The sequence below is a fragment of the Gossypium arboreum genome, chromosome 8 (genome assembly GCF_025698485.1).
Source record: "Gossypium arboreum isolate Shixiya-1 chromosome 8, ASM2569848v2, whole genome shotgun sequence".
Taxonomy (NCBI): domain Eukaryota; kingdom Viridiplantae; phylum Streptophyta; class Magnoliopsida; order Malvales; family Malvaceae; genus Gossypium; species Gossypium arboreum.
The window spans coordinates 2,607,880-2,622,766 of NC_069077.1; the positions used below are offsets into that span (position 1 = coordinate 2,607,880).

Sequence of the window (14,887 nt, forward strand, 5' to 3'; positions counted from 1 at the left end):
ATATGAGATAGAGTATATAAGTGAAGAAGATAAAGTCCAACCTACAGATTTTCCTGTTGTAAATCCCTATTCAGCCTATAAAAAATCACCTTTCTCTCCGGTTAAATCCATCAGAACACTGATAAAAGGTTCTTCAAAGCAAGTAAGGGAATATGTTCAATCCTCTCGGTTTGACAGCTTCCCCATCTATGCTTCTTCACCAGAGCAGCTCGTAGCCTTGGAGATACCAGCTGAATTTCCAACAGAATGGAAAAAGGCAGGTTATACGCACATCCATTTTGGTGCCATACGTCTAGCCTTAAACTACCATGGAACAGCCGGCAAACCAGTTGTGACGAGAATAGCACTTCTGGATTCTAGATATTTAGAATACCAGGATGCCTGTATCGTAACAATTGAAGCAACACTAAATTCTGGACTGGTGATGGTGACCCTCTTTCCAAACTTCACCATGGCATTAGCAGATCCCAGCCTCACTAGTGCTTTAAAAGTTCAAGTCCAGATAGCAGGAGCCCCACAAGTAGCCTCAGCCATAACTGCTACTCTTCATTACCAGATTGTCTACCGCATCCAAGACCACTCCTTTAACCTCTCAAACCATGGAACAGAAGATTCCTTGCTCATCTCTGTAAACACAAATGACCAACCTCATTGTGTACATGTCCCCAGAAAAATTCCCAAAAAAGAGCTTATCAAACTCCTCCCTGAAAAATGGATCACAAACTATGAACAACTCCATGAACATAGTGACCCGATCCAGTCAACAAAAAGCCAAATCACCTCAAAAGGAGATGGATCCACTGAAATCAAGTTTGACCACAGTCATCTTTATCTAAAAAGACCTGATCCTAGTATCTTCTCAACCCAGTTGATGATGCAACCACTTGAATGTCCGGCCCAACTTCATGACAAAAAAGATCCAGATTGCTATTGTCCATTATGTGAGCCTGGTTCAGAAAGAAACCTGATAGAGAGCTTTTCCTCTAATGGAAGGCCACTATACATGTTTAAAGATCCTATCACTGGACATTGTCCATGGGATTTAAAATGTTCGTGTGAATTATGCACAGACAACTTGCTCACTGATTATGTTGATAACATGGACAACTCAGCATCTAAGCCAGGGAAAAAGAAGAACAAGAAGAAGAATTCCTCCCAGGATGAATTCTACAAAAGATGGTTGGCGGGAGATCCAAATATCGGACCACTTGGAGAAGATAATGGCAAATATGTCTTCCTTGTTGACTACTCAGCACAGAAACCTTTGCCAGAAACACAGGTTCCTTCTGAACCTTGTAAACCTCCCTCTCCCCCCAAAACAGATTCTCCATTCCCAAAAAGGCCAGAAAAATCAAAACCCTTTTCTTTACCTTGCTACAAGAAAATTAACAAATGGGTAAAGAAAAATCCAGATTTCCTTACACCACAAGATCCAATTCCCACTGCCTGTATGATCAAACCAACGACTTCATATGATAAAGAGTTTCCACCACTGGAAGAATACTCCAGTGAGAATTATGTCCATGTCCCCAAGATCTCTTCCAAAATACAAACCAGTACCTCCGGGACACCTCAGAAAATCAGTGCTGCAGAAGCTACCTTGAACTGGCAAACTGAAAATGCTGTTGCCCAAAATCATATCTTGAAAAAGATTGATTCCAAGATCTCAACTGTTGAATCCAAAGTTGATGACAACACAAAAATGATTAGAGATCTAATCCAGTTGTTAAAAAAGAGACTGGAGGAAGTGGCAAGACAACCAGCAGCACCAGGACAAGATTTCTTTTCTCACCTTGCTCAACGAGAAAAAGAAATTCAGAAACTCAAAGATCAAATCAAGACATTACAGGAAACAGGGAAAATCCCTGAACCCACACCTAGAAGGGAAACGATTGAATTATTTCCCTCTGTCAGAAAGCAAAATCCACCTCAGTCAGAAGGAGTGCAGATCACATTTCCAGATCCTCCCAAACGTACTAAGCCTAGTACAATTGAGATCTTTCTACAAGTCAAAAAACAACAACAGGCAAAGAAAAAAGAAAAGATAGCCGCTGAACAAATGATTGCTGAATCTGGTGATCAGAAGGATGAACAAGTTGAGAAAAAGATGGGAAAAAGACCGGTAGCAGAAGATGAGTCACCACCGGCTTCTCCACCAAAGCAGATTTTGAAGTCTTTGATGATTCAAGAAGATGATAGCCGAAATCCCGATGGAAATCACAATCCTTTGTCAAAATTTTTAAAGGATTATGTGAAATCTTCAATCCCAAAAATCTCAACTATCCAGGACCAGAATTTCAACAATGACTCTGATGACTCTGCTAAAAGCTCAAATTCAGATTCTGAAAAATCTGAAGACTCTTCATCCCCTGAAGAACAATCAGAGACTGAAAGCTTAGAAAAAATCCTCCAGACTACAAAAGTAGAGGAACCAAGCGATGATGAAATGCAACAAGATGAAGGATCATCATCTACACAAAGAAATCCACCAAAAAGCTCTATTGGTAGAACTACGTTCACTCTAGATGATCTACCACCATCAAAATGGCCAGATAGAATCCAAGAGTTTCATTCTTGGCTTGAGACAAAGAAGCTCTCTGAAGATAGCAATTACAACATTCTTATGGAATTCGTTTCAAGATTCACTAGAATGCTCAGAGACTGGTGGAATTCGATTGACCAACACAACCAGATGCAGTTCTTAATCTTTCAAGATTTAGCACAACCTATCAGGATTATCCATCAACATTTTGTTGGAAACCCTGATGATCTGCTCACACTAAAGAGAAGAGAGTTTTACAAAAGAAAGTGCTGTTCATATTCCAGAAAAGATTTGCAGAAGCATTTCAAGATAATGACTAGCCTATTTTGTGCTTTGGGACTCAACCCAAACCTAAAGCCAGTAATCCTCTCATCTCTCCCAAATCCAATCCAAGTTGCAGTCAACCAAGCCCTCCAAACACAAAACAAAGACATACTCCAGATAACAGTTGGAGAACTTCAACAAGAAGTCTTTGTTGCCTTGGAAGACATTTGCAACAGAAGAATGATATTCAAAGATTACCTCCACGGTGATAAAAAGCTTGATAAAGCTTGTGATGATTCTCGTCTGAAGATCAAATGTCCAAAGGATAATCACACTTGTGAGTGTAGAACGAGAAAAAAGAAGCACTTTAAGAAGCATGCTTTTTACCCAAGAAAGAAAGTGAAACCACGCTGGAGATATCTGAGAAAAAAGAAGAAATCAACAAAGTCTGATCGCTGTTACATCTGCAACCAAAGAGGACACTTCTCAAAGAACTGCCCAAAAAACAAGAAAGGCAAGAAGATCGCGCAGATAATAAAACGGACAGGATTAATGATTCAAGATGATGATGACATTGAATCCATTTGCTCCATTGAAGATCAACCTTCAGACAAGACGATTTGTGCCATCCCAGCCTATGATTCTGCTTGCTATTCTTCTAGCTCAGAATCAGACTATTCTGATGTCCTCATGATGCAAGCTAAAGCACAGACGGTCACTACCAATGAAAGTTCAGCTCCAGCTCCGCATATTCCGGTAAAAATCTATCTAGACAAGTATAGTAAACCCATTACTATAATTGCCTTTATGGATACCGGTGCAGCTGAAACAATCATGAACCCAGATGTTCTGCCACCAGACTGGTGGAAACCCCACACGAGAATTTTTGAATCAGCCACTGATGCTCCTTTGATTACCCGTGTGATCAGCAAACCCATCACGATCCAATTCTTCCCTAACTGTAGCATTACCACTACAGTTTTAGGCTCAAAACTCCCTGGAAAAGACATTGTAGTAGGCTTTGACCTCTACAAAAAAGCCCAAGACCTCAGAATTTTGCCTGAAGGCCTTAGATACAAAAACTTTTTCCAGCCCTTTACCAGAATCCCAAGACTATTTCTCATCAAATCTGAAAAGATTATCCCAATCATCCAGAACCTAAAAGCCCAATCCTGTGCGGAATCTCACTCAGAATTCTTACAAAAATGCCCAAATCCATTATGGAAAAACCCAGACTTCTTCATCCAACTTCCATTCAAGAAGAATGAAGACATCAATCCCACAAAGGCAAGCCATCAAGGAATGAATCCAGAACATTTGCTGCTTGCACAAAAAGAATGTCAAGAACTACAGCAACAAGATCTGATTGAAGTCTCAAACTCTCAATGGGCATGTGAAGCATTCTATGTCAACAAGAGATCAAAACAACAAAGAGGAAAATTAAGACTGGTAATCAATTATCAGCCTCTTAATCATTTCCTACAGGATAACAAATTTCCTTTGCCAAACAAAGATCTACTTTTCTCCAGCATTGCAAAAGCAAAGATCTTTTCAAAGTTCGACCTCAAAGCAGGCTTCTGGCAATTAGGAATCCATCCTGATGACAGACATAAAACGGGTTTCTGTATCCCCAATGCACACTTCCAGTGGAAAGTCATGCCGTTCGGATTAAAGACAGCTCCTTCTCTCTTTCAAAAGGCTATGACAAAAATCTTTCATCCATTAATGGAAAGTGCTCTTGTGTACATCGACGACATTCTTCTCTACAGCAAAGATGAAGACTCACACGCACAACTCCTTGAAGAATTCAGATCCCTTATCTCCAAATATGGGATAATGCTTTCTGAAAGAAAGATGCAGATCAACAAATCAGAAATCCAATTCCTTGGAATGGATATCAAAGAAGGACGTTTCTCTCCAGGAGACCACATTGCCCAGGAACTCCTTAAATTCCCAACAGAAAATCTGTCTTTCAAACAGATCCAACAGTTCATTGGGATAGTTAATTATATTAGAGACTTTATTCCTAAAGTTTCTAAATATATTAACCCCCTAAGAAAACTGTTAAAGAAAGACCCTCCTCCATGGTCATCCTCTCAGACAAAAGCTCTTCAAAGATTGAAAGAACTGTCACAAGATCTACCTCCTCTGAAAATTCCCTCAGATGGAAAAAGAATTTTACAGACAGATGCCAGTGATAAATACTAGGGTGCAATTCTCTTTGAAGAATTTGATGGAAAAAGACATCTTTGTGGATACAAAAGTGGAAGATTCTCAAATGCAGAAATCCATTATCACTCCACATTCAAGGAAATACTCGCAGTCAAAAAAGGAATCACAAAGTTCGAGTTTCATCTCCGAGGATACCAGTTTCTAATAGAAATGGACATGTCTTCGTTTCCAAAGATGCTTCAGTTCAAACAAAAGAAAGTTCCTCACCCACAACTTCTCAGATGGGCAGAATGGTTTTCAGAATACTCATTCGAAGTCAACCACATCCCTGGTAAGAAAAATGTTCTTGCAGACCTACTCTCTAGGCCCAAAGAACTAGACCCATGTTCCAAGCCCAAAGATAATCCAAAAGTCCTTACCTACAAAAGAGTCTTTTGGCCCAGACCCATTATGATGTACAGACCATACTCCTCAACATCCTCTTCACCTACCCCTTACACTGTAACTCCAAACCTTCACCCAGAATTCCCACCAGAAGTCATTACACTTGTGGAAAAGAGCTGTTTCCATCAAAAAGCCAAAGATATGATGTTGGAATATCAGGTCCAAGTCTTTAAGAATTTTGGAGGCCTTATCTTAAAACCTTGGGGAATTAATCCAGATTACCCTTTCATCCATCCCATAAGGTTTGAGTTTGTTGAATGACCAAATGAAGTAAAATGGTTTTATGGTATCTCACTCATCTATACCATATTGCCATACAGTTCAACACCATTGATCTCCATTACTACTTGAAGAAAGCTATTCGAGGAAACATTGAACCAGAACATCAAAACTTCTTCACTTTCCTCAGTTGGTTCCATCCTCTCCCACAATGGCTTGAAATAATTGAACAAAACTGCGACCAATCAAAGGGAACTTACGGAACTTTTATGATCATAATTTTCTATAAACCACAATACTTCGTTAAGTGTGGAAAGGCGACTCAGCTCAATTCCTTCCCATCCTCTTGGGTCCACAAAACTCTAGAAGATGAAGTTTTCAAGGATAAGACTCAATACCGGGAACTTCAAAAGTTTCTATGCCAACTCAACAGAACTGTACCAGTTGAGATATGGCCACCTCCAGACATTGACGCACCATGGGACACCTGGCCTCAATCATACACGCCTTACCATCTAGAAGTCTTGAATGCTCTCCGTGAATACAAGAAAAGCATACCTGACCCCACTGAATGGTCACAAGACTACCCGTGGCAATATAGTCAGATCAATCTAGAAAAGATGGAGATAAACGATGATGAAGAAATGACATGCCACAGTGAAGATTCCCTTGACAGTGCCCAGATGCCCCACTCAAATGCCAACAGCTGAAAGATCGTTCTACTTTATGTCAAATATCTAGCTTTGTCTGATATATGAGTCATAGTTGCATTACGAGTGTGTAATTATTGTCAGCCTAATGCTTATCTTTAAAGTACTGTGTAATATTTTGTCGTAATACATCATCTCTCGCTATAAAAGGATGATGCGCTCCCTCTTGTAAGATATAGAAGAAGAAATCCAGAAAATAAAACCTTTAAGTTTTATCTATCATGTCTTTCTAAATTCTCCTTGCCTCTCTAAGTCTTCTTCTTCCTAAAAACATCTTATGTGGGTTATCATAAGAGCGTTAATAAAGTATGCTCTGTGCTTGCCATTTTTAATGGATCCTGCACATCAGAAATATTAAACTCAGATAGTATATCAATCCTGTTGTGATTAATATAAGATTCTTGAGTCAAGGTTTTATAGCTAAAAGGCAGTGCCTGTTGAAATGCCCGTGAGGAGAAGGGCTTGTGTTTGGCATAGCATACCTGCTATAATTTCTTGATTCTAGTCTCTTCTATTATTCACACCCGTATTGTTTATAAAATATAAATTATTGAGTTAACTTCATTAGGAATAATATTTATTAATTTAATTAATTTTAAGATTACAATAACAAAAGAATTAACATTATTAAAAGAAAAAATTCAACAATTTATTGAATTAATTTTTATATTTTGAATTTTAAAATTTTAAAATTAAATTTTTAATTTTTAATAATGTGATAAAAAATACAATTTTGACAACTTTTTAATGTATTATTTTATTTTATACCTTTATTCACTTTATAAATTTTTACTCCAATATTTCAAAAATAAGGATTTTTTTTAATGACTAAAATGAAAACACCTAAAAATTAAATGACCAAAATAAAAATATAAACATAATGTAACATGTACAAGTTAATTATTATTAAAAATTAACAGTTGAGTAACTAAAATAAAAACATATTAGATCACCCAGCCAAAGTAAAAGTTGACTGACAAAGTAGGTTTACCCAAATTATTACAACGTTAAAGCCTACAATGGACGACGAAATATTAATTTCACAAAAGTAAAATAAAATGTATAAAACCTCAAATATAATTATGGTTAAATAAAAAAAAATCAAAAGCATGAGTACAGGGATCTATTTGCAGTACAACAATTACTAAAGTAAATTTGTATGTTCAGACAAATATTTGAGAATCTCTACCTTTGTTGAGAATAGAAGAGCATTATGATGAGAGGGAAAAGAGACCCCTTTTTCATGGGTCCAACTTCAATCGTTGCTGTAGTTCACCAACAAGATTACTTCTAGGAATCGCTTCCTCGGTGGTAGTTTCGATGTTTTTCAATTTTACGATCCCTTCATTCAGCTCTCGCTCGCCCACGATCACCATCCAAGGGATCTTTGAGTCTATGGCATATTCGATGTGCTTCATCACCTTTTTATGAACCTTATATTCTGCTTTGATGTCTACGTCCCAAAGCTCACTGACCAATTCTGCAGCTACAGCGAGTTTATCCCCCAGGATAGCAACCAAAACTTGGGTTTCCGTGGCTCGGACTGCCTGCAAGTGCCGTCCCAAAAGTATGTATGTCAGTACGAGTGTGTGGTAGACTCACGAGTGAGTGTTATATACATGTATGTGTTTGCCACGAATATGCTGAACTTTTTTAAAGCTTTTTCAATGATTGGAGGATCATACCATACCCGTATCCTAATATACATAGGACATGGGTGTCAAACATGGTTACTTCAAAAAGAAATGAGTCAACAAAGGAAATGATACTAAGAGAATCCTTTCGCACCCCACTTAACGGATATATATCTCAAACATCTTAGGAATACAAATCACCTGGTTCTGTGCTTTCTCTTCCATTATGGTCAACACTCGTTCGATTCCAAGACTCATGCCAACGGCCGGAACCTGCTTTGTGCCAAAATTCCCGATCAGATTGTCATAACGTCCACCAGCACCAATTGAACCAACCTGAAAAAAAGTTCGATCATATTATCAAGGGGCAGCTAACAACCAACAAAATAAAAGAAAAGTTATGACATTTGCAGTTAAAAGTTACATTTTCAAAAGGTCCAATGATGACAACATTCTTGAAATTTTTGGGAAAAGGTCTACAGAAAAACTAGGAAATGGGAGCACTTATTGACCTCCGTTTCTTTTGTTTTTCATGGGCTTAAAAACCTATGCTGATGAAGCGCACATACGCACATGTACAACAGTTCTACGTAGTTTCATACTCTTGCAGTGGAATAGAACAGAGTAAGAGTCTCTATCACCCTGGGTTATGAAGCAGAGATGGGGGAGGATCTAAAAGAACCGCCTAGAATTCCAAAGAATAAACCAAAGATGAATTCCTAATCAGAAAGTAGTTCCTTCGACCTTCACCATCAATGGTTATCACATAAAAGTTCAAACTTGAGTATGGCTTGACCCACTATAAAGCTCTTAACATATTTGATAATATACAAAAAAAACAAAACAAAACCAGTACAGAATTCATGTATATGTACATAGCATTCATAGCCCCCTGGCAGAAAATATATTTACCTGCACACCTCCTTTGAAAGCAGCTTCAAATATGACACCAGTATAATAATCAAGACCTCTGGCGAGACTCAAATCGAAAACCACTTTGTCTATGCACCTTGATTTATACAAAGCATCAAATAAAATGGACAAGTCACCTAATGCTTCTTTGGAAGCATTGTGTTTAAGAAGCTCACTACCCTCAGTTCCTCCCATAATCTTTGACAATAATTCCAGAGGAGGTCCTCTTATCTTCACAAAAGTGCCAATTTTATCAGCTGTCTCAACAGATAACCCCTTCTCTTCCACCTAGCAAGTATAATTGAACAATTCAAATTGAAACCATCATAACATATAATAAGATAATAACTAAAAAATGAAGATATGCAACACACATAATTTATCCACTGATAAAAAGAGAAAAAGGAACAGTTAGTATATGTCATGAAAAAATAATTGAACGGTGGTATATTTACACTGTTTCTCCAAGAATTTAGATGCTAGATAGAGGCAGTCCTCACCATTTCCTTTTTAACCTGTTCAAAGGATTGTTTGTCTAGCTTGTCAATACTTGAACAAATAGTTCTAAATTTTGCTGGTGGCACACCGCAGATTTCCAGCACTCCATCAAGTAACTTTCGGTGGTTCAATTTTATCTGTCAAAAGCAGATAAAAAGTAAATTAACCAATTTGGAAAGCACTTCGAGCAGTGAAGCAAGCTAGTGAAAATGAATGCTAAAACTGCACCAACTCACCAAAAATTGTAAAAATGAAACATCGAAATTTACAAACATGCTAAATCTTTTTAAGTTGGAAAAATGCAAAATGTTAAATTCAGGTATAACAGCTCATGCAGGTATGTCAGCCTAAATTGTAAGTTTAGTATAACAACCGAAATACACACTAATTAACACCAAGAAGCTGAATATCGAATACTGACAGTGAATAGAGTACCAAAAATTTACCTCATAATCCCCAATGTTTAGTGCATTTAGTACTTCAGACAAAATTCTTACAACCTCAAAGTCAGGACCCATCTTTTCATATTGACCAGCAATATCAAAATCACATTGATAAAATTCTCTATATCTCCCTTTAGATGGGTTATCCCTTCTCCAAACTTTATCTATGTGGTATCTTTTAAATGAGGTGAGACCATTCATTGCCACATACCGAGAAAATGGAACAGTTAAATCATATCGTAGAGAACAAAGCTCTCCACCCTGTAAACAAATATGACAAAAAGTTAGAGCTAAAACTACATAAACCATACATCTAACTTCTCTACATGGAACAGCCATAATAAACAAATTTCACACAAAAGAAAAAGACTTCATTTAATGGATAGTTCTTACTAACCTGGTCTGCAAGATCATAAATCAATTTTGAATCCTCCCCATATTTTCCGGTAAGAGTCTCCTTCAATTCGAAAGCAGGAGTATCCAGGGCAGTGGCACAATGCCTCTCAAAAACCTTTGTTATAATAGAAAAGGCTTTCTTTCTTATTGTCATTTGCTCTTTCGCAAAATCCCGAGTACCCTAGAAACATCCAAGAAACATAAACACTCTGCTGAATAAATAAGGCATACGATTATTGCATTATAATGATTTAAACTCTTTCCCCTTCTCTTAATGTTTATAATATCAATGAAGCTAAACCAACCCAGATGCAAATGCTCTACTTCTAGTTATAGTTTTAAGCAATATTTCCAACAAATGATAACTGAAGCTAATATGAAATAAGAATTATGGTTCAGCTTTTTACCTTAGGGGTCTTGGGGATTCTTCTACTTTCATTGCTCTCCAAAATCTCCATCACCTTCTTCAACAACCCATCAAAATCTGCACTTTTTGGATCTAAAAATGATAAAAATTCCTCAACTATTTTCTCTAAACCCTCTCCCTTACTCATCAACCTATCCTTTATCATCTCCACAATAACACTAGTTCCCTTCCCAAGCAAAACCTTCTTTTTTTTCTTCTTTTCCGCTTTCACATTCCCTCCATCAAACTCTCCTCCTTTTCCACCAGTCTTCTCATTCAAAAACTCAACACCTTCAAGCACGAAAAATGCGCTGACAGCCTCCCACGCAACAATTTTCCATACAATCCGCAAAACCAACTCCACATCCTTCACCAACTTCACATAATCTTTCTCCAGCCCAGCTTCCACAGCCAGTTTAACTCCATTTCTCAAACTTTCCTCACTTAAACACTCCTTTTCAAAAATACCCTTTAAACCCTCAACACCAACTGAACCCAAATTCGATCTCACTCTTTCCAAACTATCCTCCCCTAAATTCCTCAATTCAAAGCACAAATGCAGTACTTTTCCCCCTAACTTCTCGCCCGAATTCGAAACCACACGAATAACAGAATGCAAGCTCTTAACAGCTTCCCTCACATTTCCATAAACAACAGGGATCTTAGAAAACGAGTCTGTGTTAACTTTATCATCACCTTTATTAGAACTCACTGCCAATTTGGAACCGTTAAGTAAGACTTTGATGTCGCTAGAAACCCCGATGTCTTCTTTGGAAACGGATCCGTCGCCCGAATCGGTCAAGTCGAAAGCTGATAAGTTAGCCCTTGCGGCCTCGCAGGAGAGGGCGGCAGATGCTATGGCGACGGTGGATAGAGCTGAGGAGCTTTGGTCCATAAGCTTGCATGATTCAAGTAAGGATGACATGGCGGATCCGCCTTGGTTTACGCCGGCCACCGCCGTGGTATTTTTGCGAGAGTATTTTGCGAAATAACGGCGAAAAAATGGAGTGTGTGATATGAAACAGAGCGTTTGAGCTGTTCGCGTTTTTGCGCGAGTAAATTCCAGTTTAGGGTTTTGGTGATTTTTGCTTGGGTAAACTACACCGAATGTGACTAAGTTATTAATTACTTAATTTTAAAATGTTATAAAATGGTGATTGAATTATAAAAAAATATATTTAAGTCTTTTAGTTGTTAAAATTATTGTTGTATGGCCTTCTCTATTTAAACTGCTTATACTAATAAAAAGTTTTCGTTCCCATCCTCTTCTACAGTTTAAATTCTTTTTAAACAGCTTTGAATATCATGAATCTGCAAACGAAAATACAAGCAACAATCTTCTCTGATTTCTGGCATTGATCATGAAATTAACTTGGACCTAGGTATGTTTTACTCCTCGATGGATACTGATCCACTATATTGATAATCAAATTGGCTCTTAGAACTTGCTAGCCGGATTTAAAAAAAAAAACCTAATAACTTAAATATTTTTTTTTAAAATAGTCTAATGATTTAAATGAAAATTTTTTATTAATCCAATTATCATTTTATAATTTTCGAGTGATGAACACATAAATTCACTAATAGTCTAGTGATCTTGAATGTAATTTACCATTTTCGTTTTTTTTAGCCTTTGTTGTTTTTGTTAGCCATTGTTAAGGTTAATGTAATTTTAGCCTTGAACTTGCGGATTAAGTTCAATTTAGTATTTATATATTTTTATTCATTTCGACTACTAAATCTATTTTTGACTCATTAACTCGAAAAATGTAAAATTGTTATAACAGACACAACTCTAATTATTAAAATAAATTTAATTATCAAGTTCAAATACTAAAATTGAAAAAAAATTATAAACACTAATATAAATCTAATAATCAAATTCAACAATTAAAACCTTTTTAACAAGAGCATATTTTGACTAAAGTTTGAATTGAAGATTTGATTAGACTTATAAATCAATCTAGTTTGAACGATTTTTGTTTAATTTTAAGTTTATACTTATTGGATTTATTTTTGTTAATTTTTTAATTATTTTTGATTTCTATTCATGCTGTGGGTTGGATTAATTAATTAATTATAAATTTAAATTTTATAATTTTTCAAAATTTTGTACTATTTAGTATATTTGGAATTTAATTTCCATATTTTATTTTCAAGAATTCAGTTATCTACTTTTTAATTAAAATTTTTAGTCCATTTATTAACATTGTTAGAATTCTTTTATACTGGTGTGGCATTTTAAAAATAAAATTAACTTGGAACCTACAAAACAAAAAATAATAACATTATAACGAACATGAATTTAATAATAAATTTTTACGATGGTAACAATTCTTAAAATTCACGTCATTTAGAATAAAATATTTAGACTAACTAATAGCATTATAAAAGTCGAGATATTAAATTATATCAAAATTAAAGTATATAAACTAAATCTCAAATTTGAGTGAAATATAATAATCAAAATGAAATTTAACCACTTCTATAATCTAAAAGTAATTGGAATTGAAATTTACTTATAATGTTCTCATGCCAAAAAAAAAAAAAATTAAGTTCCATTGTGGAAGACCTTAGGGCTTTCCTTTTATACTAGAAATCTTATCGCACACATATGCGTGTAGAAATTACAGGTTAAAAACATAAATGTGTGTTTAAAAATAACATACAATAAATACTGAAACGTATACATAAGATAAACAATACTAAATGCACTGCAATTATATATCATGATTTTGCCAACAATTGTTAGTATGGGTTGACTTGAGATACAACTCAATTAACAATAGTATAAATATATACAACTAATGGAGATAATAACTTATACATATTAAAATAAAAATGTATAAAATATATTAAAATGGAGCTTGGGTTTGGTGGTAATTTTAATGTTGTACAACTTTCATTGGGGAGAGTTTAAATCATGCATATTTTAATTGATTTTTGTTTGAATGAAAAGATTAAAATATCCTCAAATAGTATAACTTTTTTTTTTTAATTATGGAAGAGTATTTCTATAATTTCCTAACTAAGTTGGTGATCTGGTTGAGGATGACACAAATTCAGTAAAACACTTTGATAGAAATAATAAATTATGCATATTAAAATAAAAATGTATAAGATGCATTCAAATGAAATATTGGCTAAGTGATAAATTTAAGATTTTAATAATTCAATAATTGTTGTAAGTTCAAATTCTTCCATATTCATATTTTAATTGATTTTTATTAAAATGAAAAACTAAAATACCCTCAAATAATATAACTTATTTTAATTACGAAAATTGTTGACCCTATTAAGGACAACACAAACTCGTAAAACACTTAATACCTAATAAGTATAAATATAATTGATGAAAGTAATAAATGACATTTTCATAATTTTCTAACCGAATTAATGATCCGATTAAAAGCAACACCAACTTAGTTAAGAACTTAAATAATAATATAAATATAATTGTATAAATTTATTTATTTAAAATTATATTTAATTGTGTTCATCGATCATTTTATAACCTTTTAAAATTGAAATTAAAACCTATCAATATATATTCTACAATATTTGACATAATTTAATTTTAAAATAAATAAACATATTTTCAAAGATTATTAATAATTATATTATAAATAAAATAAAATAAACACATAAACAACACTAATATATCTAATTATATATAATAATCCAACACCGATGAGCTTTACATAAATCTTTTCTTCTTGGTATGAGCTTCACATAATTTTTACTTTGAGCTAACTTGGCCCAAATTTGATACAATTGCTTGCTACCATGATCTTGCCTCCTTAAAAAATTACCAAAAGTACCATAAAAACCTTGTACCAAGAATCAAATTATATTTTAGCCCTTTTATTAAAAAATGACAAATTATAAAAATTTAAGCATTAAGGCACGCATAATACATCATGTGTAGTGATTTTGTTATTCTGCAAGCAAAATTAATTTTTAACAGTAAAAATAATAAATTTTTCATCAAAAATATTAATTTACTATTTGATCTATCATAGAAAAAACTAATTTTTCTATTTTTTGAGTAAAAGACGTAATCTAACTTTAATATAGAAACTTGCATGATACTTTTATCTCATACCCCTTCAACAGATCGTAGCAATGCAATCAATTAAAGATACCAAATGGGAGTAAACTGATAAAGAAGCTTTGTTAAAACGAATTACTCCGGCGCATGGAAATCATCAAAGACGAAGGGACGCAAGAATACGAGTGCAATGAAG

General features: G+C 34.8%; 1 protein-coding gene across 1 annotated transcript; it reads right to left on the reverse strand.

Moving 5' to 3' along the window:
- Positions 1–7,347: 7,347 nt before the first annotated feature.
- LOC108468809 (histidine--tRNA ligase, cytoplasmic) lies at positions 7,348–11,754 on the reverse strand. Its single transcript, XM_017769665.2, has 7 exons — positions 10,642–11,754; positions 10,236–10,415; positions 9,842–10,099; positions 9,398–9,532; positions 8,898–9,185; positions 8,187–8,321; positions 7,348–7,898 (listed from the first exon to the last, which is right to left on the reverse strand). The coding sequence occupies exons 1-7, from the start codon at positions 11,563–11,565 to the stop codon at positions 7,593–7,595; spliced, it is 2,226 nt and encodes a 741-aa protein (XP_017625154.1). The 5' UTR covers positions 11,566–11,754; the 3' UTR covers positions 7,348–7,592.
- Positions 11,755–14,887: the final 3,133 nt, after the last annotated feature.

What these genes read in the sequence shown, in the direction of transcription:
- LOC108468809 (XM_017769665.2), bottom strand. Translation starts at nt 11,565, where the DNA reads ATGTCATCCTTACTTGAATCATGCAAGCTTATGGACCAAAGCTCCTCA. An exon ending in GAATCCCCAAGACCCCTAAG is followed by an intron (nt 10,416 to 10,641) that starts GTAAAAAGCTGA and finishes GGATGTTTCTAG; the next exon opens with GGTACTCGGGATTTTGCGAA. An exon ending in TTTATGATCTTGCAGACCAG is followed by an intron (nt 10,100 to 10,235) that starts GTTAGTAAGAAC and finishes ATTTGTTTACAG; the next exon opens with GGTGGAGAGCTTTGTTCTCT.